Consider the following 24531-nt stretch of genomic DNA (forward strand, 5'->3'; position numbering starts at 1 on the left):
AGAGAGCACCCAGAGAAAAGCAGTCAATCACTCCTGTCTCCCGAGTCTCTATCTGCACCCAGACAGAGTGCTCACCCAGCCTGGAACTGGGCCGTTGTATCTCAGGCAAATGGCCCCATTCGATACTCTAAACCCAGCAGATTCCTACAGCAGGTTCCCATGCTGCACCTCCCCAGGGAGGAAGGGGCATCTCCCTGGATTTGCTGTTTCTTGGTTCCCTGCTTGAAGAACAGTGGCCCCCTGACTGTGCCGTCGATCACTGTTTATCACAGTCCTGAGCTGAGAGCCCACTCCATGGCTCTCTCTGCTGCTGGCTTCCCAGGGAGCTTTGCTACACTCAGGCATACCCAGTCTTATGTGACCCCGAGGGTCCTGAGACCACACTGTCCTAGCAAGGGTTCTTCCCCCAACTTAGCCACCAGACTGATGTCCCTCACCAGAGCAGACTTCTAGAAGTTCTGATTTTGGGCTCTGATGCTTTATCACTTGCCAGTAGCCGGCTGACAGAGGCTCCCCCCCCCACCCCCCGTGGTCTGTCTTCCCATATATCACCTCAGATTCACTTCTTTGCACCTCCTACCTTGAAGAAAGTGGTAGCTATTCTGTTCGTAGAGTTGCAGCTATTTTCCTCAATCTCCGGTTGAGCTCACAGGTGTTCAGAATGGTTTGCTAGCTATCTAGCTGAATACCTGGGACCAGATGAAATTAAGGTGTCCTACTCCTCCATCTTGGAAGCTGCCAAAAACCCATTTACCATTTTTAACCATTTTTTAACTGGAAGGACTATTTTTTCAGTAGAAAACAGACTTTGTAACACTTATCAAAAAAATACTAAAGTGCTTGATGTATGCCATAGAGTATCATGTACTACTCTAATAGGACATGCTAGCTTCCAAACCTCTAACTACTGCCAAAATTTTATCCTTGTGATTTCCCAGGAAACTAATGGAGTCTGCTGGTACTTTGGTTCCCAGGTTTTGCCTTAAAATTTTGAATTTGTCTCTGGCCTTTAGTGATTAGAGAGTAATAAAACATTGGCATTACTGGAGAGAATGCTGAGTCACTCTTATCAGTCCTGTAAACCGATGTGAGAAGTCTGAAAATGGAAGACACATTTTCATTTACTATTTTTAAAGCCACTTCAGTTTTCTCCTTCTTGATAGAAATTGATGAACTATTTCTATTAAAAAGGCATGTAAAATCAACCTACAAAAATTGTGTTTCTATGCACTAATGAGCTATCTGAAAGAGAAAATTAAGAAAACAATCCCACTTAATAATTGCATGAAAAAGAATAAAATCTCTAGGAATAAATTTAACAAGGAGATGAATGATATCTATACTGAAAGCTTTAAGACACTGATGAAAGAAATTGAAGAAGACACACATAATATGGAACGATATTCCATGTTCATGGATTAGAAGAATTAATATTGTTAAAATGTCGGTACTACCCAAATGTGTCTATCTACAGATTCGGTAAAAACTCTACCAAAATTCTAATAACATTTTTCACAGAAATAGAACAAATAGTCCTAAAACATATATGGAACCACAGATGAACTCAAAATGCCAAAGCAATCTCAAGAAAGAAGAACAAAGCTGGAGGGAGGCATCACACTCCTGATTTCAAAGCATATTACAAAGCTATAGTAATCAAAACAGTATGGTATTTGATATGTTTCAATCTATTGCAATTATTATCCTTATTGAAATTCATATTATTCCATATCCACTCAGTGGGATCCTCTTCAAGCCCCCTTGGTTCTTTTAACATAACTCTAGAGTTGAGATCTTTTGTAGATTTTTGCTTTCTAGAATGACAAGGTATTTCAGGCTCATCTAGAGGATGGACAGGAACTTCTAATTTATCCATAAGAATGCTCTCAACCAGTGGTTGTAAACCAGTACCCAGGGACCAAAAGTCAAAAAAGACTTGTCTTTTTTTTTTCCCTGAAAGAAACAAGTCAGTCACTCAACAATGACAACAACAAAATAACTTTTTCAGCACTTAGTACGGTCCAGGCATTGTATTAGTTGCTGGAAATATTATATTCATAAGACCTAAAACTGCCTTCAAGGAGTTTACAGTTTGATGAGGAAAATAATATAAGCCATAACACAATATTAAATGACCTTTTAGGACTCTAGGATGGTGTGAGTTCCTAGAAGAGACCTAACCAGTGGTTTGGGGATCAAAGAAGCAAAATATCACTCAGTTTTCTTGGTTTGTCTTTTTCCCCCCTTACGTTCATTTTTCTATCTTAAATTCTACATATGAGTGAAATCATATGGTATTTCTTTCTCTGGCTGTTTAATTTCACTTAGCATATTACTTTCTAACTCCATCCCTGTCATTGCAAATGGCAAGATATAATTTCTTTTATGGCTGAACAATATTCCATTATATATATATATACTACATCTTCTTTATCCATTCATTATCCATTCATGAATATTCATGAATATTCATGAATATTTGGGCTTCTTCCATAGTTTGACTGTAGAGAACTACTGGAGGGGAGGTGGGCAAGAGGATGGGTTAAATAGGTGATAGGTATTAAGGAGGACACTTGTGATGAGCACTGGGCCTTGTATGTAAGTGATGAATCACTAAATTCTATACCTAAACTAATATTGCACTGTATGTGAACTAGCTGGTATTTAAATGAAAACTTGGAAAAAATATTATTCAATTTTCTACTTAAAACATAAGTCTTTATTTGAAGAAAGATGAGGGAAGATTATTTAGGCAGAGAAGGCATAGGTGAACCTGATTTTTTCTTTAATTAGAAAAGCAATCAACAAGTCTGTGTTAAAAATATTCTGTTGCCAAACTTAAATCTGATCCTGTGACCAGTTTTTCTGTTATCACTGTCTTCTCTCCTGCCAGAAATGTCCCTAAATAATATTTTTCTGCATAGAATACAAATTTTAAGCTAGAGTCAAGGCCTTTCTCTCCTACTCTGGACTGGATGAGTTAGTATCACAAATCTTTTGATTTGTTTTTCTTTCCAATATGAGTTTTCCAGAATCAACCTTGCAGTTCCATGTAACTTATGGGCATTTTTACTACCATCATATTTACTTCTTCACTGAGCTACCTTTTCTATCTCACATTCATATTTACTTGCAACTTTTACTTTTCAACATGCTGATTCTTGGAGCACCTGGGTGGCCCAGTCAGTTAAGTATCTAACTTTGGCTCTGGTCATGATCTCAGGGTTCTAGGATGGAGCCCAACTTGGGGCTCCTGCTCACTGGGGAGTCTGTTTCTCCTTCTGCCCCTGTTCCTTCTCTCTCTCTCTCTCTCAAATAAATAAAATACTAAAAAGGGATTCTGATTCTTGTACTCGTCTTACCTTCTGTTCCTTTGCCCAAATCAGCAGAAAATACTAAAATAGGTTTGTCTGTGATAAAATCAATAGAAATAAAACTGCACTTATTAGCTTATTCTCATTATTGAAACTGATGATAAATCACATTCTAATTTATTATTTCAGCAAGAACACTGATTGATCTAACCATTTTAGAACAACATTCTAGACCTTTCCCCAGCACAAGTTTTATTTAACACTACAGCTCCTTTCTATTTCTTGAGCCAATTATTTCAGACTACCAAAATATAATTTCCAAAAAGATAAAATTGTGATTTTCAGGCAAATATAAAGTAAATATGGGTGAAAAAATTTTTTGAATTCATTAATTAACGATGAAATCATTAGGATTTTTAAGATGAGTTTGAGGAGCTTTTGAAGGGCTTAAGTATTGACTATTAAATATGGAGATGTTAAAATAAGATAACTAAATTAGATACAAAACTGACTAATATCCTGTATATTAACCCATAACCTTTATGGTTATTTTTTTCACCAGATAGAAGTTATTTGCATTTCTGCCTAACAAAAATGTACAAGTTAACATTTGGTTAGTAAACAGTAAATCTAACAAATTATATTCCCCTAATCCTTGGGTGGCCATGCATCCCATAGGTCATTGGAAGGACCTATTATGAAACTTTTTGCCTTTTTTCCATGTTGTGTTTGGTTTTGGAGTAAGACTTTGGAACTCTTAGACTGGACTGAAGAATTTTCTTGGGGTCTGAAAATTGTGAATAACTGCTAGAGTAAATTCTGTTTTAGTACATTTTGTCAGTTTTGTATTCCACAGTTAAACAACTGCCTAATAATTCACCTTTAATACTGAGTTTTCGAGTGGTATAAAGTACTTTAGCTGGGAATGAGAGAATGGCAAAGGAAATTTTCATATGTTTAATAGACTTATAGTAATGGCTATTGAGTAAATTCTCTATGTTTTTATCTTCCCTAGGGTTTTCCAGGAGATATTGGGATTCCTGGACAAAATGGCCCTGAAGGATTAAAGGTAAAAGGAAGAAAGAAAGAAAGAAAGAAAGAGAAAAAGTATTATATTTAGAGTTTTCTAATCTCATGTTTCAATGAATGGTTGAAGAAAAAAGACTAGGAATATCAGAACATGTCTGGATATTTTTGAGCTCTCTCAGGTGCATTAAATAAAGTGTAGAGCTTTTTTCAAGATAATTGGGAAGTTGCTTGCATGTTTAGTTGTTCTTTTGGCACCTTTTGTTTAGTTAGAGTATTTTCTCCAATGTCTTGAGTTCAGGTCATTGAAAATGATTTTTTTGTTTGTTTGTTTGGTATGGACATAGTTTAGGAGGATAATATTTTCAAAAAAACATAAATCACTGAAAAAGGAGTTCTTGGAAGAGGTGAAAAAACTTAAAAAGCCATGACCTGTGATATATGGATGAGAGTTTTCTGGCTACTGAAACCCTTTAGGTCCATAAAAAATCCTCTGATTAAAATACAAGAAAGTCTCCAGTGTCCTGGAATTTATACATTGCACAAAATACCCAAAGAACCCTAAGCATATTTAACTTCCTTTATTGTTGTTGTGTATATATTACTAAGAATTAGCAAAATTTCTTTCTTTTAAAATTTTATTTATAGAAGTATAATTATGACGTACCCTCTAATTTTCCTGTGTATATCATAATGATTTGACAACTTAATATATTACGAAATGATTGCCACAATAAGTATAGTTACTATCTGTCACCATATAAAGTTACTGAAATACTGTCTTTATTCTCTATTCTGTACATGATCTCTCCATAAGTTACTATTTTCTAACTAGAAGTTTGTAACTAACTCTTAAGTCCTTTACCTATTTTGTCTCCCTGACCTGACCCTTGTCCTCTGTGGTAATCAACTGTTTCCTTCGTCTATGAGTCTGTTTCTGTTTTATTTTATTTGTTCATTTTTGTTTTCCAGATTCTATGGTAAATGAAATTATATGACATTTGTCTTTGTCTGACTTATTTCATTTAGTATAATACCTTCTAGGTCCATTTGTTTTGTCTCAAATGGCAAGATTTCATCCTTTTTTTGTGGTAGAGTAATATTTTGTTGTATATCTCTAGCTCATCTTTTTTATCCACTCATCTATCAATGGATACTTAGGTTACTTCCATATTTGGCTATTCAGATTATGCTGCAGTGAACATAGGGATGCATATATCACTGAACTGGTGTTTTCATTTTGTTTATATAAATACCCAGAAGTGGAATTTTTGGATCACATGATAGTTCTATTTTAAATTTTTTAGGAACTTCCATACTATTTTCCACAGTGACTGTACCAATTTACATACTTATCAACAATGTATGAGAATCCCTTTTCTTTAATCATTGCTGACACTTACTTTTTGTCTTTTTGATAATAGCCAATCTGAGAGGTGTGAGTTGACATCTCATTATGGTTTTGACTTGCATTTTCCTGCTAATTGGTGATGTTGCACATTTTATCATATGCCTGTTGATACCATATGTCTTCTTTGGGAACTTATATGTTCAAGTTCTCTGCCCATTTTTTTTTAAAGATTTTATTTATTTATTTGACAGAGAGAGAGAGAGATCACAAGTAGGCAGAGAGGCAGGCAGAGAGAGGTGGGGGTCGGGGAAGCAGGCTCCCTGCTGAGCCTGATGTGAGGCTTGATCCCATGACCCTGAGATCAAGACCTGAGCTGAAGGCAGAAGCTTAACCCACTGAGCCACCCAGGTGCCCCTCACTGCCCATTTTTTAACCAGGTTTTTAATTTGCTATTTATTTATTTATTTGAGAGAGCATGAGAGAGAGAGCAAGAGAGGGGAGAGGGTCAGAGAGAGAAGACTCCCTGCTGAGCCAGGGAGCTGGATAAGGGACTTGATTCCAGGACTCCAGGAGCATGACCTGATCATGACCTGATGTTGCTTAACCAACTGAGCCACCCAGGCTCCCCTGTTTATTTGCTTTTTATATTAAAGTGTGTAGTGGTACCTGAGTGGCTGAGTCAGTTAAACATCTGCCTTCAGCTCAGGTCATGACCTCAGGGTCCTGGGATGGAGCCCTGTGTTGGACTCCCTGCTCAGGGAGAATTTCCTTCTCCTTCTCCCTCTATCCCTCCCCTGGCATGCGTGCACTCACGCGCTCTCTCTCTCTCTCATAAATAAATAAAATCTTTTAAAAATTGTGTAAGTTCTTTATGTATTTTGGATATCAACTCTTCATCAGATATGTGATTTGCAAGTATTTTCTCTCATTCAGTAGGTTGCTTTTTTTGTTATTAATGGTTTTCTTTACTGTGCAAAACCATTTTAGTTTGATATAATACCATTTCTTTATGTTAGCTTTTGTTGCCTTGCCAAAAACATATTGCTAAGACCGATGTCAAAAAATATACTGACTATGTTTTCTCTTTCATTCTTACTTTATTTGGGCTCTCCTTTTTCTTGATGAGTGTCACTAGAGGTTTGTCAATATTTTAAAATCTTTTCAAAAAACCAGCTTTTAGTTTCATTGATTTTTTTAATTGTCTTTTTTTAAGTCTCTATTTCATTTCTTTCCACTGTGATCTTTATTATTTCATCTCTTAACTTTGTTTTTTTTTTCTGTTTATTTTCTAGTTCTATTGGGTGTAAAAATAGATTGTTTATTTGAGATTTTTCCTGTTTCTTGAGGTAAGCCTGTATTGCTGTGGACTTCCCTCCCAGAAATGCTTTGCTGTGTGCCATAGATTTTTGGAAAGTCATGTTTCTATTTTCATTTGTCTCAAGGTATTTTTTAATTTCCTCTTTGATTTCTTTGTTGACCCATCGGTTGTTTAGTAGTGTGTTGCTTAGTTTCTATGTGTTTGTGTTTTTTCTAATTTTTTTCTTGTAATTGATTTCTAGTGGTCAGAAAAGAGATTTGACATAATTCAATCATCTTGAATTTATTGAAACTTATTTTGTCACTTTATAAATTACCTGTAATAGAGAACAGTCCACATGCACTTGAAAAGAATGTGTATTCCATAGTTTTCGGATTAAATATTCCATATGTATATCTATTAAGTCTATTTGGTCTAATGTGTCCTTTAAGGCCAGTGTTTCTTTATTAATTTCTGCCTGGATGATCTATCCATTGATGTAAGTGGGATAGTAAAGTCTCCTGCTATTATTACTTTACTGTTAATTTTTCCATTTTTGTCTGTTAACATTTGCTTTCTAGATTCAGGTGTTCCTATGTTGGGTGCATAAATATTTATCAATGTTATGTCCTCCTCTTGGATTTATTCCTTTATCACTATGTAATGCCATTCTTGTATTATTCTTACAGTCTTTGTTTTAAAATCCATTTTGTCATTTATGGGTATTACTACTCCACCTTTTTTTTCATTTGCATATGTGTGGAATATCTCTTTCCATTTTTTCACTTTCAGTCTATATATATCTGTAGACCTGAAGTGAGTCTCTTGTTGGCAGCATATAGATGAGTCTTGTTTTTCTTATCTATTCAGTCACGCTGTAGCTTTTGATTGGAATGTTTATTCCATTTACATTTAAAGTAATTATTGATAGGTATGTCCTTATTGCCATTTTGTTTGTTGTTTTCTAGTCATTTTTTTAGTTCTCCTCTGTTCCTTTCTTCTTTTGGTCTCTTCTCTTTGTGTTTTGATGTTTTACTTTAGTATTATGTTTCGATTCTGTTCTCTTGATTTTTTTGTATAAACTGTAGGATTTTGGTTTTTGATTACTGTGAAGTTTACATGTATTGACCTTATATATAGCAGTCTATTTTAAGCTGATCATTGCTTAAGTTCAAATGCATTCTAATAACATTACATCTCTTCTGTCTGCCAGTGTTATATTTTTTGATATCATATTTTACATCTTTTATTTTGTATACTCCTAACCACTTACTATATTTATAATTGATTTTACTGCTTTTTGTCTTTAAAGGTTCATATTAACTTCTCATGTGGCTGATTTACTCCGTTATTGTATATATTTGCCTTTACCAGTGGGATTTTTTTCTTTCATATATTTCCTTATTTCTAAATATGAACTTTCCTTTTTCAAGACTTTTTAATGTTTCTTGTAAGGCCAGTTTAGTGCTGATGAACTTCTTTTGTTTCCTTGTCTGGGAAACTCTTCATCTGTCCTCCAATTCTGAATGATAACCTTACTGGGTAGAATATTCTCAGTTGTAAATTTTCCCCTTTCAGCACTTTCAATATATCCTGCTACTCTGTTCAGACCTCCAGAGTTTCTGCTGAAAAATTAGCTGACAGTCTTATAGTGTTTCCCTTGTTTGTAATTATTTATTTTTTATCTTGCTGCCTTCATGTATGTATGTATGTATGTATGTATTTAGACAGAGGGAATGTGTGTGAGCTGGGGGTAGTAGGGGCAGAGGGAGGGGAAGAGAGAGAAATACAGGGCTTGATCTCAGGACTCTGAGACTATGACCTGAGCTGAAGTCAAGAGTTGAATGCTTAACCAATTAAGCCACCCAGGTGCCCTCTCTTACTGCCTTTAAGATTCTATCTTTAAATTTGCCATTTTAATTATAATATTTTTAATTAAAATATGTTTGGTTTAGATATCTTTAAGTTCATTTTGTTGAGGACTCATTGCTTTCTGGACTTGGATGTCTGTTTCTTCCCCTATGTTAAGGAAGTCTTCAAATAAGTTTTCTGTCCCCTTCTCTTTCTCTTCTCCTAATGTGAGTATTAGTATGCTTGATGTTGTCTCATGGGTCCCTTGTTCTCATTTCTAAAAGATTTTTTCTCTTTTTGCTGTTCTGATTGGGTATTTCCCACTATATTTTTTTCATTCAGTTTGTTGATTCATTCTTCTGTATCAACTAATTTGCTATTGATTCTCCTCAGTATATTTTTATTTCAGTTATTGCATTCCTCAGTGCTGATTTGTTCTTTTATGTATTTTCAATCTCTGTTGAAGTTTTTACTGTGTTTCTCTACTTTTCCAAGATTGATGAGCATCTTTATGACTATTACTTTGAACTCTTTATCAGATAAATTACTTATCTTCATTTCATTAGGGCTTATTTCCTAGTTTTTGGTCTTGTTCTTTTGTTTGTGACATATTCCTCTGTTTCCTCTTTTTTTTTTTTTTTTTACTTTCTGTATTTGTTTCTCTAAATTAGGTAGAACAGCTGCATCTCTTGGTCTTGAAGGAGTGACCTTGTGTAGAAAAATCCCCTTTATACACTAGATGTGCTTGGCAGCTTTGGCAAGCATGGGTTAGGAGGGTCTTTGGAATTGTTGCACTGTGGCCATCTTAACAGGACACTAGAGCTTGAGTGGCCAGAGGCTAGGAGGGGTTCTGGGAATCTTGTGCAGGAGGCTACTTTGTTTGGACAGATGGAGTAGGCACAAGGAGTAGGCAAAGGCTGGTGGGGGAGGCTCAGGATGTGCTGTGCCAGTGCCACGTTGGTGGGGTGGTATCTGGTGCAGGTTATACAGTCCCATAGCATGCCATGCTGGGGCTGACTTGATAGGATGGCTGGAGCTAATGTAAGCACAGGTGAGGGGTTCCCAGGCATCTACCAAGGTCCCTTTGGTGGGATGGCAGGATTAGACAAAGGCTGTGGAATCCCAAAGCATACCATGCCAAGATTGTAGTAATAGCACAGCTGGAACTGTGTCACAGGTATGGGGGCCTTGAGCATGCTGTGCAGTGCCACCTTTTAGGGACAGCTGGAGCTGGTATGGGCCCAGACACCAGGGTGAACTGGGATGGCCTCACCAGATCAGCTAGAGTACCTGTACCCTGTTCTTTTCTGCACCATCAAGATGGAAGGATAATGTAAAAAATGCTGCTCACCAGCTCTTTTGATTTTGGTGAGAGTTCAACAGTTTTCTACCCATTTGACAGTCATTCTAGGGTTACTGAATGGATTTCCTTTACTTACAGTCTAGTTTCCCTTTAAACCACTGCGCTTTCTCTTTGCCTCATTGTGGCAAATCTGCATGTGAGTGGTATCTCTCCCCACTACAGGTTACCACATTGGGAATGGCATTCCCATTGTTACCTTGTCTTTATCTGTCCTGCCCTTCTGTGTGTGCTCCTTTATCTATTGTTGTATAGAATGCTGAGAATGCTGTTTAATGAGCCTTCAGTTCTTCTTCAGAATTATTCTATATGTAGTTGTAAATTTGGTGTGTCCATGGGAGGAAGTGACTTCAGGGTCTTTTTATGCCATCATCTTGGATTATCTCTCCATAACAAAAATTTAAATATCTAGGTTTACCATGCAGACTCACATAGAATGAACATTGTAAACAATGTATTGTTAATAAAGACATGAAAGGACGAAAAAGCCTGAAGTTTAGAGAATGGACAGGTTATGAAGTACAGTATTGCTGCTGTGGAAGATGAGTGTGAGTATAGAGAAACTGAGAGGAGATGAAGCTGGAAAGGATATTAATAACTATTTGTTAGTGTGCTATAGTGTTAAGTACTATAACACTACAGTAAATGTCTTATGCACATCTCACTTAATCTTCACAACAGCATTATGAGGTAGGTATTATCCTCACTTTATAGATGGTTAAGTTTTTGTCTCGCCATCGTATAACTATCAAGTGACTTAGCCAGAATTCTAAACCAGGTATGATTTAAAGTCTGAGTTCTTAACCACTTAGCTTTGGGATGAAACCATGGAAAACATTCACTACAATGCTAAAGTGTTTCCACTTTATCCAAGGGCATCATGAAATAATCAAAGATATTTAAGTAGTAAAGTGTCCTAGGTGATTTACATTTTAAAAATAATAGCTTTCAGCACGGAAGATGGTTTAAATCAGAGGGAAATTTAAGGCAAGGAGATAAACTAGAAAAAGAAAAGAATTATAAAGATCTGAAATAGAACATTCAGGCAGCAAATATTTATTGACTACCTTTTGTATGACAGCCATTGTACTAGATGCTCGACCATCTACAAAGATGAAAATTGTTGATCCCTACTTTCAAAAAAACTTATAATCTAGAGAAAGATATGCAAGGAAACCTTTATAATGACCATATGAGTAATATACAATATGTAATACTGTGCAAGTAATGGGATAGGGAATTCAGATTATGCTTTGCAGAGAAGGTAGCCCATGAGCTGACATGACACATGAGTAGGAATTTGCATACAGACAAGGGAGATTTATGGAATTCAGGAAAAGGAAACTTATGAGAGGATGGAAGTATAGTATGTGGAACATACACTGAAATTTATTCATTGTTTATATGATATTCAAACTTTACTGAGCATCCTGTATTTTATCTGATAACCCTATTGACCACCTACAAACTTTCCATATATACAACAGTGTTTTCTCCCTTCTTTTCTGTCTCCATAGAAGAAATACCCTCTTCTTCCTCAGTATTCAAGTTCCACACATGTTTTCCATCAAAACTTCTCCTTTAACTTCTGAATAACTTCGTGGCATCAGTTATCACCTTTACACTGATCTCTCCCTTGAATCAAAATTTCCCCTTTGCCCTTAAAACCATTCTCACTGTTAATGTTGTAGTTTAGGCCATTTTTATTTTTCACCAGCATTAGTAATAATCCTTCATTTGTTCTTCTAGCCTCCAGTCTGGTATTTCTTCAAATCTGCTTCCAAGCTGCTGATGGAATAACGTTTGTATAGTACAGCTCTTATCATGTCACTTTTATCCTTCTAACCTTCAGTGATCTCCACAACTTCAAGGTTAAGGCTTGTATTTTTTTACTTTTTACACAAGCTCTTTATGACCTACCCTCTCTCTTTAACTCTATTATCTATAGTCACAGCTACCAGCACTCTTCCAAAAGCACTACTCCAGCTGTTTTGAGTACCAAACCATGCCATTCTTGTTCAAATCTCAAAGCTTCCAGTGTGCTGTCCTTTTTGTCTGGTTATCTCTCTACCTTCTTGTGCCCTGCTTCATCTAGCTAACACTTACACATCACATACTACGTTGTCCAGAAAACTTTCCCTCTTTCTTACAAGTCGATCAAGATATCCTTTCTCTATATTCCTGAAAAAAAATCTGTTAAGCAGCTACCTTCTTACATTGTAACTGCTGATTTGCTTATCCCTCTATTAGACTATGAGCTTTTGAGAGAAGAGACTAATTGATTTTATAAACATCACAATAACCATAATAATATCCATAGCATAGAATAAGAATGCAGCAGATATTGACTGAATAGATGATTGATTGAATAACTGTATTTAAAAGCTATTGTGGAAATAGAAACAATACAACTTGGTAATTTATTAAACAAAGATGATGGGGGAAAGGGAAGCCAAAGACAGGGAAGTCTCTTTTACTGAGACTGTGACTTGGGTTACTGATGTCATTGACTTAAATATGGAACTTGGGAGGAGCAGGTTTGAAGGATGGGGAATATAAGAAATTTCATTCTGGGTATATTTAGTTTGAAGTACTGTTTGACATCAAGGTGGAAATAATCAATAAATAGCAGTAAACCAAGCTTGAAAGTAGAAATAGTAGCATGAGGGGATGTTGAGAGAGAACTGTAGTATAAAGAATAGAGTTGATAACTTCTGTAATGTTTAACCCTTCACCTGCTACATACTTGAACTTGATGCATATATAAACACCATTCACCCATTCATTTAGTATTTCATTTAACATATAATATGTTTCTTTTATGTGTTCATACAAGCAGTAAATATGAGATTATAAAGATTCTAAATTGTGGTTCCTCCCTTGGATGAGGTAGCAGTTTAGCAAAATATCCAAAAACAAAACAAAACAAAAAAACAAAAACAAAAAACTACAAAATATAAGAAATGCTATATGAAAGAGTTGGTGAGGTGTTATGAGAGCCTAGATAATAATTAAGGAAACAGATTCTGCTCTAGGAAATTGAAAATTACTTTAAGAGGAAATAATAATTAAACTTAATGTTTTCAAGAATGCGTATCATACCAGGTGAAGAACCAGGTAGTTTTCTAAATTCTTTTCAGTTTGGAAATTTTGTTTCACTTTGAGTTTTGTCAAGAAAAATGTCAGAGAACTGAAAAAATCCAACTGCCCTCTTGAATAATATTACAACAGTGATGTTTAAAACTTCCTACTCATTCCTTATTTTAGTCTTAGAATTATGTTGTTTAAGAGTGGGACAAAAACCCTGAAAACCAGACATTTTAATGAATAACAGTGGTTGAATTTCCAATGAGTAATAATCACTTTGTGGATTCTTTAAATTTATTCAGTAAACATGAACTTGAAGTCCCATCAGCAACAATGTTCTTAGACTAATTGATTGTTTATATATCACTAAACTTTAAGTAATATTTCAGAAAAGATGAAAAGGACCAGAAAATTTTAAAGGAAGAGGGACATGAATTTGTCTTATAGTTTAAGAGGGGTCTGGTTATGTTTTTCTTCTTGGTGTTTCCTATTTTTATTGAAATTGTTTCTAGAAACAGAAGGGAAAGAAAGAGTCTAACATACTGACTCTGTTAGCATGATGAGTTTCTTTAGTAGTATATACTGTATCATGGAAGCATCTTAAAACTTCCTTTATTTTAATATACATATCTTGTTTGGAAAATAAGGACAATATAAATTACTAAAACTCCATTGACGTTATTCAAGGCGGTCATCAAGACAATTCTGTATACTCTATGTGAAATATATAGTTACCCTATTTGTAGACAAATTGAGTTCTTTCCAGAGGAATTTGGCACAGCTCTAAAGAAACCTTTTATTTTCTCTTCATTTTCCGCCAGTTGACTAAAAAAACCTCAAATGAAGTTTGGAAACTTGTGTTGATTATGATTCTACTGATTGCAAGAATGTGTGTATATGTATGTGTGTATATAGATACAAAACATAGTTTAGCGAGCCTTTTTTAAGAGCTACCCAATTTGGCCATCTGCTTTCAAGCATCCCACAACATTAGAAAAACCACATCCTTTGCTGCTTACTGTAGGAAGTATCCAATAAATATATTCTCTGTTCTCTAGTAAACAGAGGAATAATTTATTTATTCCTGTATATGTGTTGTTACTTTGGCTATGGAATTAGAGATGGTAAAATAGGCTGTTATTTTCATTGTATATCATCTCTGATAAGGTTTTAGAGAAAGCCTATTTGTGAAGTTATGTTACACAATGTATGAAAATAACCTTCACACTTAATTATTAAAATATGTCATGTGATCATCTGTATAGAGGGGAGCTAACATGGTAAGAGGAAAATGTATAACTCTAAGTAGTTTTCTAAGATCACCTTGACCCCACCCTGAAGACTCATATTTAATATGCTAAATCAAGGTTTCTGATATTATTTATTATTTTATTCTCCAGACATCATTTAGTCAGCTAAGAAATACTTACAGGTTTGTACAATGAACAATGTACTGTGTTAAACAGTCACTTGAAAACAAGATTAAAACATGGTCTTCTGTCTGCTAGGAACTTGTAATTTTCTGAAAGCGTGAGATTTCCACATGTGAAAAGTTAAAAAAACACAACTAGGCAGCACATAAGCGAACAATAAGGAGCTCAAAGGAAGGGGAAAGAATGACTCATATGACCATTTTTCTGAGAAACTTTGAAGAAAAATTGGGATTTTGAGTTGGGTGGGTTGAATCTGGCCAGGTAGAGTCAAGGAATGAAAGTTTTTATATAACAGGTACAAAAATAAACACAGGGATGGAGGGCAAAAGGAAACCCACTCGTCTTAAAAAAAAAAAGTTAGGAGTCGGATTGTGACATATCTTAAATATAAAGCTGAGAAGTTTAAATACTAATAAGCCAATAAGCTCATAGAAGATCTTGTTTTGTTGTAGTGATAAAAACGCATAACAAAATCTATTCTCTTAACAAAATTTTAAATGTATAATACAATAATATTAACGATATGTATTAACTACAGTGAATCTCTAGACCATTTTTATCTTGCATGTCTGAAAGTCTGTACCCATTGAACAGCAACCCTGTATTTCCACCTTCCCCAACGTCTGGCAGCCATCATCCTACTTTCTGCTTCTATGACGGTGACTATTTTAGATACCTCATATACATAGAATTATACATTATTTGTCCTCCTGTGACTGGTTTATTTCCCTTAGTATAACGTCTTCAGGGTTCATGATGTAGCACATGTTAGAATTTCCTTCTTTTTTAAGGCTAAATAACAGTCCATTGCCCAATAGTCTAAATATCTGCATTTTCTTTATCCATTCATCCATCAATGTATGTTTAGGTTGTTTCCACCTATAAGTTATTGCGTAATGCTGCCTTGAACATGGGAATGCAGTTACCTCTTTGAGCTCCTGCTTTCATTTCTTTTGGATAAATCCCCAGAAGTGGGATGGCTGGATTATATGGTAGTTCTGTTTTTAATTTTTGGTGGATCTCCACACAGTTTTCCATAGTGGCTGCACTGTTTTACATTCCCATCAACAGTGCATAAGAGTTCCAGTTTTTCTTTTTTTTTTTTTTTTTTTTTTTTTTTTTTTTTTTTTTTTTTTTTTTAATAAGATAAAGGATATCCATTGCCCATTTTATTTTTTTTTTTTTTTACACTGAAGTTGGGGGAAAACTGTTCTTTTTTTTTTTTTTTTTTTTTTCCCCCTTTTATTAATTTTTTCAGCGTAACAGTATTCATTCTTTTTGCACAACACCCAGTGCTCCATGCAAAACGTGCCCTCCCCATCACCCACCACCTGTTCCCCCAACCTCCCACCCCTGACCCTTCAAAACCCTCAGGTTGTTTTTCAGAGTCCATAGTCTCTTAAGAGTTCCAGTTTTTCTACATCCTCTCAACATTTATTTTCTTTTTGTTTGTTTATAGTAGTCATTCTAACAGGTATGAGGTGATATCTCTTTGTGGCTTTGATCTGCATTTTCCTCATGATTTTTGATGAACATTTTTACATACATTTGGTCATTTTTATGTTTTATTTGGAGAAATTTCTCTTAAAGTCCTTTGGCCATTATTTAAATTGGATTATTTGGTTTTTGCTGTTGGATTGTAGGAGCTCCTTATATATTTTAGATATTAAACACTTACCAGATTTATAGTTTACACATATTTTCTCCTATTCTGTAAACTGCCTCTTCACTTACGTTGATTGTTTTCTTTCTGTGTAGAAGTATTTACCCATCTATTTTTGCTTTCGTTGTCTTTGCTTTTGTGTGAAATCTAAAAAATCATTCTAAGACCAATGTAGTAGAGCTTTCTGCCTGTGGTTTCAGGTCTTTTATTTAATTCTTTAACTCATTTTGAGTTGATTCACAGGTATGGTATAAGAGAAGGGTCCGATTTTGCATATCCAGGTTTCCTATCACCACTTGTGGAAGAAGCTATCTTTTCCCCACTGTATAGTCTCAGCATTCTTGTCAAAGACTGATCATATGTGCGTGATTGTATTTCTGAGTATTCTGTTCTGTTTTATTGGCCCTTATATCTGTCTTTATGCTGGTAACAAACTTTTATTATAACATTTTAATATATTTTGAAGTCAAGAGATGTGAGACCTCCAGCAATCTTTTTTCTTAAGATTCTTTTTGTTCTTCAGTGTCCTTTGTGGAGGACATGTGAATGTCCATATGAATAATAGAATTATTTTTCCTATATTTGCCATTTAGTTCTTACCAGGGATTGCATTGAATCTGTAGATTGCTTTTGGTAGTATGAATGTTTTAACAGTATTAAGTCTTCTAGTCCAAGAACATGATAGATCTTTACACTAATTGTGTCATCTTTAATTTCTGTCAGCAGTGTTTTGTAATTTTCAGTGTTTTATAATTTTCAGTGTTTTGTATATTTCAATTCCTTGGTTAAGTTTATTCCTAAGTATTTTGTTTGTGATGCTATCATAAATGGGATTTTTATCTTAATTTCCTTTTCAAATTGTTTGTTGTCAGTGTATACAAATGCAGCTAGTTTTTGTATGTTGAATTCATATTCTATAACTTTGTTGAATTCATTTATTAGTTCTAACAATATGTTAGTAACATCTTTAGAATCCTCTACATACAAGATGATGTCAACTGTGAACAGAAATTTTACTTTTTCCTTTCCTTCTTGTGTACGTTTTTTTTCTTTCTTGATTAATTGCCCTATCTAGGACTTCTAATACTGTGTTGGATGGAAGTGATCGGAATGAGCATTCTTGCCTTGCTTCTAATCTTAGAGAAAAGCTTTCAGTTTTCCTCTAATATCAACTGTGTATATATCTAGTATTATATCAACTGTGGACCTTTATTAAGTTGAGGTAATCCCCTCCTATTTTTAGTTTAGTTTAGTTTTAGTTTAGTTTAGTTAGTTTATTTTAATACCCTGAAAGGGTATTAAATTTTGTCAAATGTTTTTTCTGCATCTATTGACATGATTATGTTATTTTTATCTTTTATTCTGTTAGTGTGGTGGATCACATTGATTGATTTTCTTATATAAACAATTCTTATATCCCAGGGGTGAATCCCATTTGGTTATAGTATATGATTCTTTAATGTGTTGTCGGATTCATTTTGCTGGTATTTTTTTGAGGATTTTACACCAATATTCACTGGAGAATTTGGCAGGTAATTTTCTTTTCTTGTAGTGTCTTTGTCTGGCTTTGATATCAGAGTAATGCTGGCCTTGTAAAATGAGTTTAAATGTATTCCCTTCTCTTCAGCTTTTTAAAAGAGTTTAAAGAGGATTTAAATTAATTCTTTTTTAAAAATATGTGGTAGAATTTCCCAGTAAAGTCATTGGGTTCTATGCTTTTCCTGTTTGGGAGGTTTTTTATTATTGATTCAATTTCCTCATTAGAGATCTGTTAGATTTTGTATTTCTTCATGATTCAGTTTTGTTAGGGTATGTGTTTCTAGGAATTTTATCTTCTATCTTTTGTCTTCTAGGTTAATCAAAATGTTGGCATGCAGTTGTTCATATTAGTATCTTAAGGTCCTCTTTTGTTTTTTATTTTATTTAGGTCTTGTCTTTTTGTTAGTCTAGCTGAAGTTTTGTCAGTTTTGTTGATTTTTTTCCTACTGTTTTCCTATCCTCTATTCACTTATTTCTGCTCTAATTTTTATTACTTCCTTTTACCTCTTAACTTTGGGTTTACTTTGTTCTTTTTCTGGTTTCCTGAGGTATAGAGTTAGGTAGCTTACTTGAGATCTTTCTTCTTTTTTTAATGTAGTTGTTTACCATTTTAAAATTCCCTCTTAGTACTCTTTTTATTTTTATTTTATCCCATAAATTGAGGAATATTGTATTCTCATTCTTATTTGTCCCAAGATATTTTCTAAATTCCCTTTTGATTTCATCTTTGGCCTATTGCTTGTTCAGGAGTATGTTGTTTAATTTCCTCCTTATTTGTGACTTTTTCAGTTTTCCTCTGCTATTGATTTCTAGTTTCATTCCACTAAGGTTAGAAAGGATAGTTGGTATAATTTCAACTTTAACTTTATTAAATTTGTTAAGGTTTGTTTTGTGACCTAAAATATGATCTATGTGATCTGTACTGGCAAATGTTCCGTATGTGCTTGAAAAGAAAGTGTATTCTGCTATTTTGAGTGGAATGATCTTTATATGTTTATTAGGTCCTTTTGATTTTACTGTTCTTCAAGTCTTCTATTCCTTTGTTACTCTTCTGTCTGGTTGTTCTATCAGTCATTGAAAATAGGGCATTGGAATCTCTTGCATTTATTGTGTTTCTCTCTCTCCCTTCACTTCTGTCAATAATTATTTCATGTATCTTATATTGGGTGCTTATTTATTTATAACTGTTGTGTCTTTCTGGCAAGTTGACCCATTTGTCATTAGTTAATGTCTTTCTTTGTCTTTTATAACGTTTCTTTACTTAGTCTGTTTTGTTTGATGTAAGTATAGCCACACCTGCTTTCTTTTGGTTATCATTTGCATGGGATGTCTTTTTTCATGTTTCACTTTCATCTGACATATGTCATTAAACCCAAATTGTGTCTGTTGTAGATATCATATAATTGTATCTTTTTAAAATCCATTCAGCCACTCTGTCTTTTGATTGTACCCTTTAATCCATTTACATTTAAAGTGATTACAAATAAGAAAGACTTACTAGTGCCATTTTGTTAATTGCAATTGTTTTATGTCTATAGCTTCTTTATTCCGGTTTTCTCTTCCTGTCTTCAATTGTGTTTCGTTGAATTTTTATTATGATATGCTTTGATTCCTTTCTCCTTTTCTTTTGTCTATCTTTTATAGATACTTTCTTTGTGGTTACAGTGGAGCTTACATTAAAACCTCTTTTAGTTATGGCAATCTATTTTAAGCTGATTACAACTTAACTCCGGTTATATACAAAAACTCTACTCTTTTACTCTATGGAAGATTTTGAGAGAGATGAGATGATGAAACTTATTTTTGGAAGAATAACAATAGCAAATTATAAATATGAATGTGATGAATATATAGGATAGATAAGTGCAATATCAGTTAAAAGACTGTTACAAACACCATAAGGAGAAGAAAACTAATATTTATTGAGTCCCTGTTATATTCAAGGTACCTTTTTCTTTCTTGCAATATACCTTTTTAATCTTGCAATAACTTTATGATGATGATGGCAACATGATTCTACAGATAAGGAAACTCGGGCTATAGCCCTAGGAATCTTCAGAGCTGGAATTCAAGCCCAGACTCAACTTCAGATTCTATATATTTCAAATAAAAAAAAAAAAAGAATTTGTGTATTTAACATGACAAATATGAAACATGCACATAGTTTAAACAATGATAATAAAACAAACTATATTAAGAAATGAACCATTATAAGCTTCTTGAGTATCCCTCACTAATCATGTCTGCCTCTTCCCATCTTGCATTTATAGATAACCACTCTCTTGTTTTTGCCATACTTTTACCATCTGTGTTTACACTCTCACGATAAAAATTCTGACCCTCCCAGAAAAGATTTTGTTCTTTCATGTAAGTTCCCATTATACTTTGCTTCTGCTTCTACTTCTATCACAACTCTCTTTTTTTCTATTACAACTCTTATTTACTAATTTTTATTTTAAAGCATCACCATCCTTAGGAAATTATTAATTCATTGGGAATAGGAACTGTGTTTTGTCTTTGTATACTCAGGGCCTAATATTGTGCTGTTTATTGGACCTAATGCAGAGTGGAAAATTAATAAATGTTGTATTAAAAAAATGAATGAACAGTGAATTAAATAATTAAGCATTAGCTGTCTTGTGATAGAATGGAAATATCACAACATGCTGATCCCATAACTTGTCAGTCTAAATATTTAAAATGTATCACTTAGAGATCTAGAAGAGTATTTTGGATATTAAAGAGTTAGAAATCATTTTACCAGTCAGAATTCTTTCGGTTATAAGTAATGAAAACCAATTTAAATGTGATCATATAAATATGAGAAAAGTTTAGGAATTCAAACAACTAAATACAGGACCACGAACAATATCATTAGAATACAATTACTCCTGCTTTTTTCATTTGTTGATTTATGGATTGCATTCCTGGGCTCTCTCTACTTCATGATTTCCCACTCTTTAGGTTTATACCATCCTTAATGCAACTTCCAGCTGTTCCACTGTAGTCTAAAATTTCCTTTAGTTAGACTGAGTTGGGTTTCTGGCTCATTACTGAACCAATCACTGTTTCTTGGGTGTAGAATATGCTGACTGACTTATACATGTCACATGTCAACCCTCAAATTTAGTCAGGGGTGGACTCACCTCCTGTCAATCATGTGGGCTGAGTGAGGAGAAAGTGTTTCCCTAAGTAAAATTAGGATGCTATAAAGAACTTCTTAAACTCAATACCCAAAAAATAATCACATCAAGATAAAGGGGCAGAAGACATGAGCAGACACTTCTCCAAAGACCTAGAAATGGCTAACAGACACAAGGAAAAATGTTCATCATCGTTAGCCATCAGGTATTTCAAATCAAAACCACATTGAGATACCACCTAACACCAGTTAGAATGGCAAAAATTGACAAGACAAGAAACAACAAATGTTGGAGAGGTTGTGGATAAAGGGGAACCATCTTTCACTGTTGGTGGGAAATGCAAGTTGGTACAGCCACTTTGGAAAGTGTGGAGGTTCCTCAAAAAGCTAAAAATAGAGCTACCCTATGACCCACGGCACTACTACCCCAAAGATAAGATGTAGTGAAAAGAAGGGCCACATGCACCCCAATGCTCATAGCAGCAATGTCCATAATAGCCAAACTGTGGAAAGAGCCAAGATGATCTTCAACAGATGAATGGGTAAAGAAGATGTGGTCCAACTGGGGAAGGTATGTGCTATGGTGAGTGCTGTGAAGTGTGTAAACCTGACAATTCACAGACCTGTACCCCTGGGACTAGTAATACATTATATGTTAATAAAAATTTTTAAAAAAAGATAAGGTCCATATATATAATGGAATATTACTCAGCCATCAGAAAGGATGAATACCCAACCTTTGCATTAACATAGATGTAACTGGAGGAGATTATGCTAAATGAAATAAGTCAAGCAGAGTAAGTCAATTATGATATGATTTCACTTATTTGTGGAACATAAGGAATAGCATGGAAGACATTAGGAGAAGGAAGGGAAAAATGAAGGGGAAGTCAGAGGGGGACACAAACCATGAGAGAGTATGGACTCCAAGAAACAAACTGAGGGTTTCAAAGGGAAGGGTTAGTCTAGTGATGGGTATTAAGGAGGGCACGTATTGCAGGGAGCACTGGGTGTTATATGCAAGCAATGAATCATGGAACACTACATCAAAAACTAATGATGTACTCTATGGTGACTAACATAACAAACAAACAAACAAGTAAATAAATAAGACCTAAATTTTAAAAGAAAAAAAAATAAAAAGTAAACAGACAAACATAAGGGAAATGGAAGGAAAAATAAGATAAAGCCAGAAAAAAAATTAGGAGTCTTTTGAGAATGTTATTGGACTTGCATCAAACAACATACACCCATTTCAATAATCTAATCCATCTCTTCCAATAAAAAAATAAGATAGCTGCACAAAAATGTTATTGCCTAAAGTCATACAGTTTCTTTTTTTTTTTTTTAAGATTTTATTTATTTATTTATCTGACAGACAGAGATCACAAGTAGGCAGAGAGGCAGGCAGAGAGAGAGGAGGAAGCAGGCTCCCCGCTCAGTGGGGAGCCCGATGCGGGGCTCGATCCCAGGATCCTGGGATCATGACCTGAGATGAAGGCAGAGGCTTTAACCCACTGAGCCACCCAGGTGCCCCAGTCATAGTTTCTTAAATGGTGCTCTATACATAAGCTTGTACTAACGTATTATAGACTGTTAAACTGACCAAGAGATGTTTGCTTTGGCAGCACATATACTAAACTGACCAAGAGCTTTTCATTTTTTTATTATATTAGAACATAGCAATGATAGAACAAGGTATAATATGAAGACAAGATTCTTGTGCAGTTTATCACTCTGCTGCATTTCAGAACTAAAGATTAAACCCACCTGGATAGAGTCACAATTGGCATAGTTATTTAGTACACTTAAAGTTAGATTAAATCCTTTAATGGTTTTAGAATCACTAAAAACAATAATGCAAAAGATAGTTTTTAGAAGAGATTTACTTAAAGCTTTGCAGACATATTGTATAGTTAGGGAAACAGAACTGAAGAAGAAAAATGTCACCATTTTAAATAGATACTGTAGGGTGTTTTCTGAAATAGATATTTTTAAAGGACATTAATGAATTTTTATTCAGAGAGCATTTGATTTTTAACAACATTTATTTTTATTTTGATTAACAAAAGTTTTTTAATTGTGAAATTCCTAATCACATTCAGATTGTTACTTTCTTCTGCAGATTGCCCTCTTTTTACCAGTTTGTATTAAGAAGGGAAATAAGCTGAGGAACATGTAGTGAGAATAATGTGCCCTGGATTCCGCTAGTCTCTTAATAGATATTAAAATAGTGCATATCTCTTCCATCTGTTTTTAGACTTTGTGGATACTCTATTATGTATTTATTGTACTATTATCAAATTAACAATTGTACTCATTGTTTTAAATTTAGAACTACTTTTTCTGAGTGTCTGGTTGAAGAGTAACATACTGAGCACATTATTTGAACACCAGCATGCTTAAAAAAATGTTTATCCTACCTTTCCCAATTTGTTAGATGTCCTATAGTTTTCTGCTCACCTACCCTCTGAATTCATTTTGATAACTTAATAATTGGAAAAGAATGGTACCAAATTGTATTATCATCTCAGATTCATGCTGATTGAAAAATATGAATTGAGCTTAAGTTTTTATTATTTGTGCTTATTTTGCTTTTATAGGGACTCCTTGGAAATAGGGGACCTCCGGGACCTCCTGGTCTCAAAGGACTTCAGGTATGGAAGAAATAAATATCTAGTCAGCAATTGCTTCGGTTCCAATTTTCCCTTTTTTTAAAAGAAAAACATTGTTTTAATGTGGACAGTTCTTGCCACTGAGGATTTCAGGTTACTAACCACTTTATATTGGCAGTTATGGAGTGGGATTTGGAACATTTTCAGGGTTGTGAACTCATTAAGTAATTTGTGTCACTGATCTCCATGGAATATCTGAAGAATATGAGCTAGAATCTCACTCATATGTACTAGAATATAGTTACTATTTGTATCTGTTTTATATTTGTGATCTAGTCAATTTTATTTTTTTTTTTTCCTTTTTATTAATTTTTTCAGCGTAACAGTATTCATTCTTTTTGCACAACACCCAGTGCTCCATGCAAAACGTGCCCTCCCCATCACCCACCACTTGTTCCCCCAACCTCCCACCCCTGACCCTTCAAAACCCTCAGGTTGTTTTTCAGAGTCCATAGTCTCTTATGGTTCGCCTCCCCTCCCCAATGTCCATAGCCCGCTCCCCCTCTCATAGTCAATTTTATTTTAATTGAATTTTGAATTGAGCAAAAATGTTTACTGATCAAATAAATAAAATAGAATACATGATACTAAATACGTCTACGGATGCTGTTCAGATATGGTAACATCAACTTTTTATTTAAAGGTGAAAAGTCATTATGTTTTAGAAAATATGTCAATACATGTAATAAAAACATTTATTACTTTTTAATTTTCTTAGCGAATAATATATAAAAGTTCTTTTTTTTGTTTTGTTTTTTTCCATTTTATTTATTTTTTCAGCGTAACAGTATTC

At 34.3% G+C, this 24531-nt stretch overlaps 1 protein-coding gene across 1 annotated transcript in view; it reads left to right on the top strand.

Moving 5' to 3' along the window:
* COL24A1 (collagen type XXIV alpha 1 chain) overlaps positions 1–24531 on the top strand; it is a 395306-nt gene that overhangs the window by 138493 nt on the left and 232282 nt on the right. The window contains exons 21-22 of the mRNA XM_045980771.1: positions 4330–4383; positions 23667–23720. Coding sequence (XP_045836727.1) covers positions 4330–4383; positions 23667–23720 — 108 coding nt within the window. The remainder of the gene's footprint in view (positions 1–4329; positions 4384–23666; positions 23721–24531) is intronic.

The sequence above is a fragment of the Meles meles genome, chromosome 1, assembly GCF_922984935.1.
Source record: "Meles meles chromosome 1, mMelMel3.1 paternal haplotype, whole genome shotgun sequence".
NCBI classification, from domain to species: domain Eukaryota; kingdom Metazoa; phylum Chordata; class Mammalia; order Carnivora; family Mustelidae; genus Meles; species Meles meles.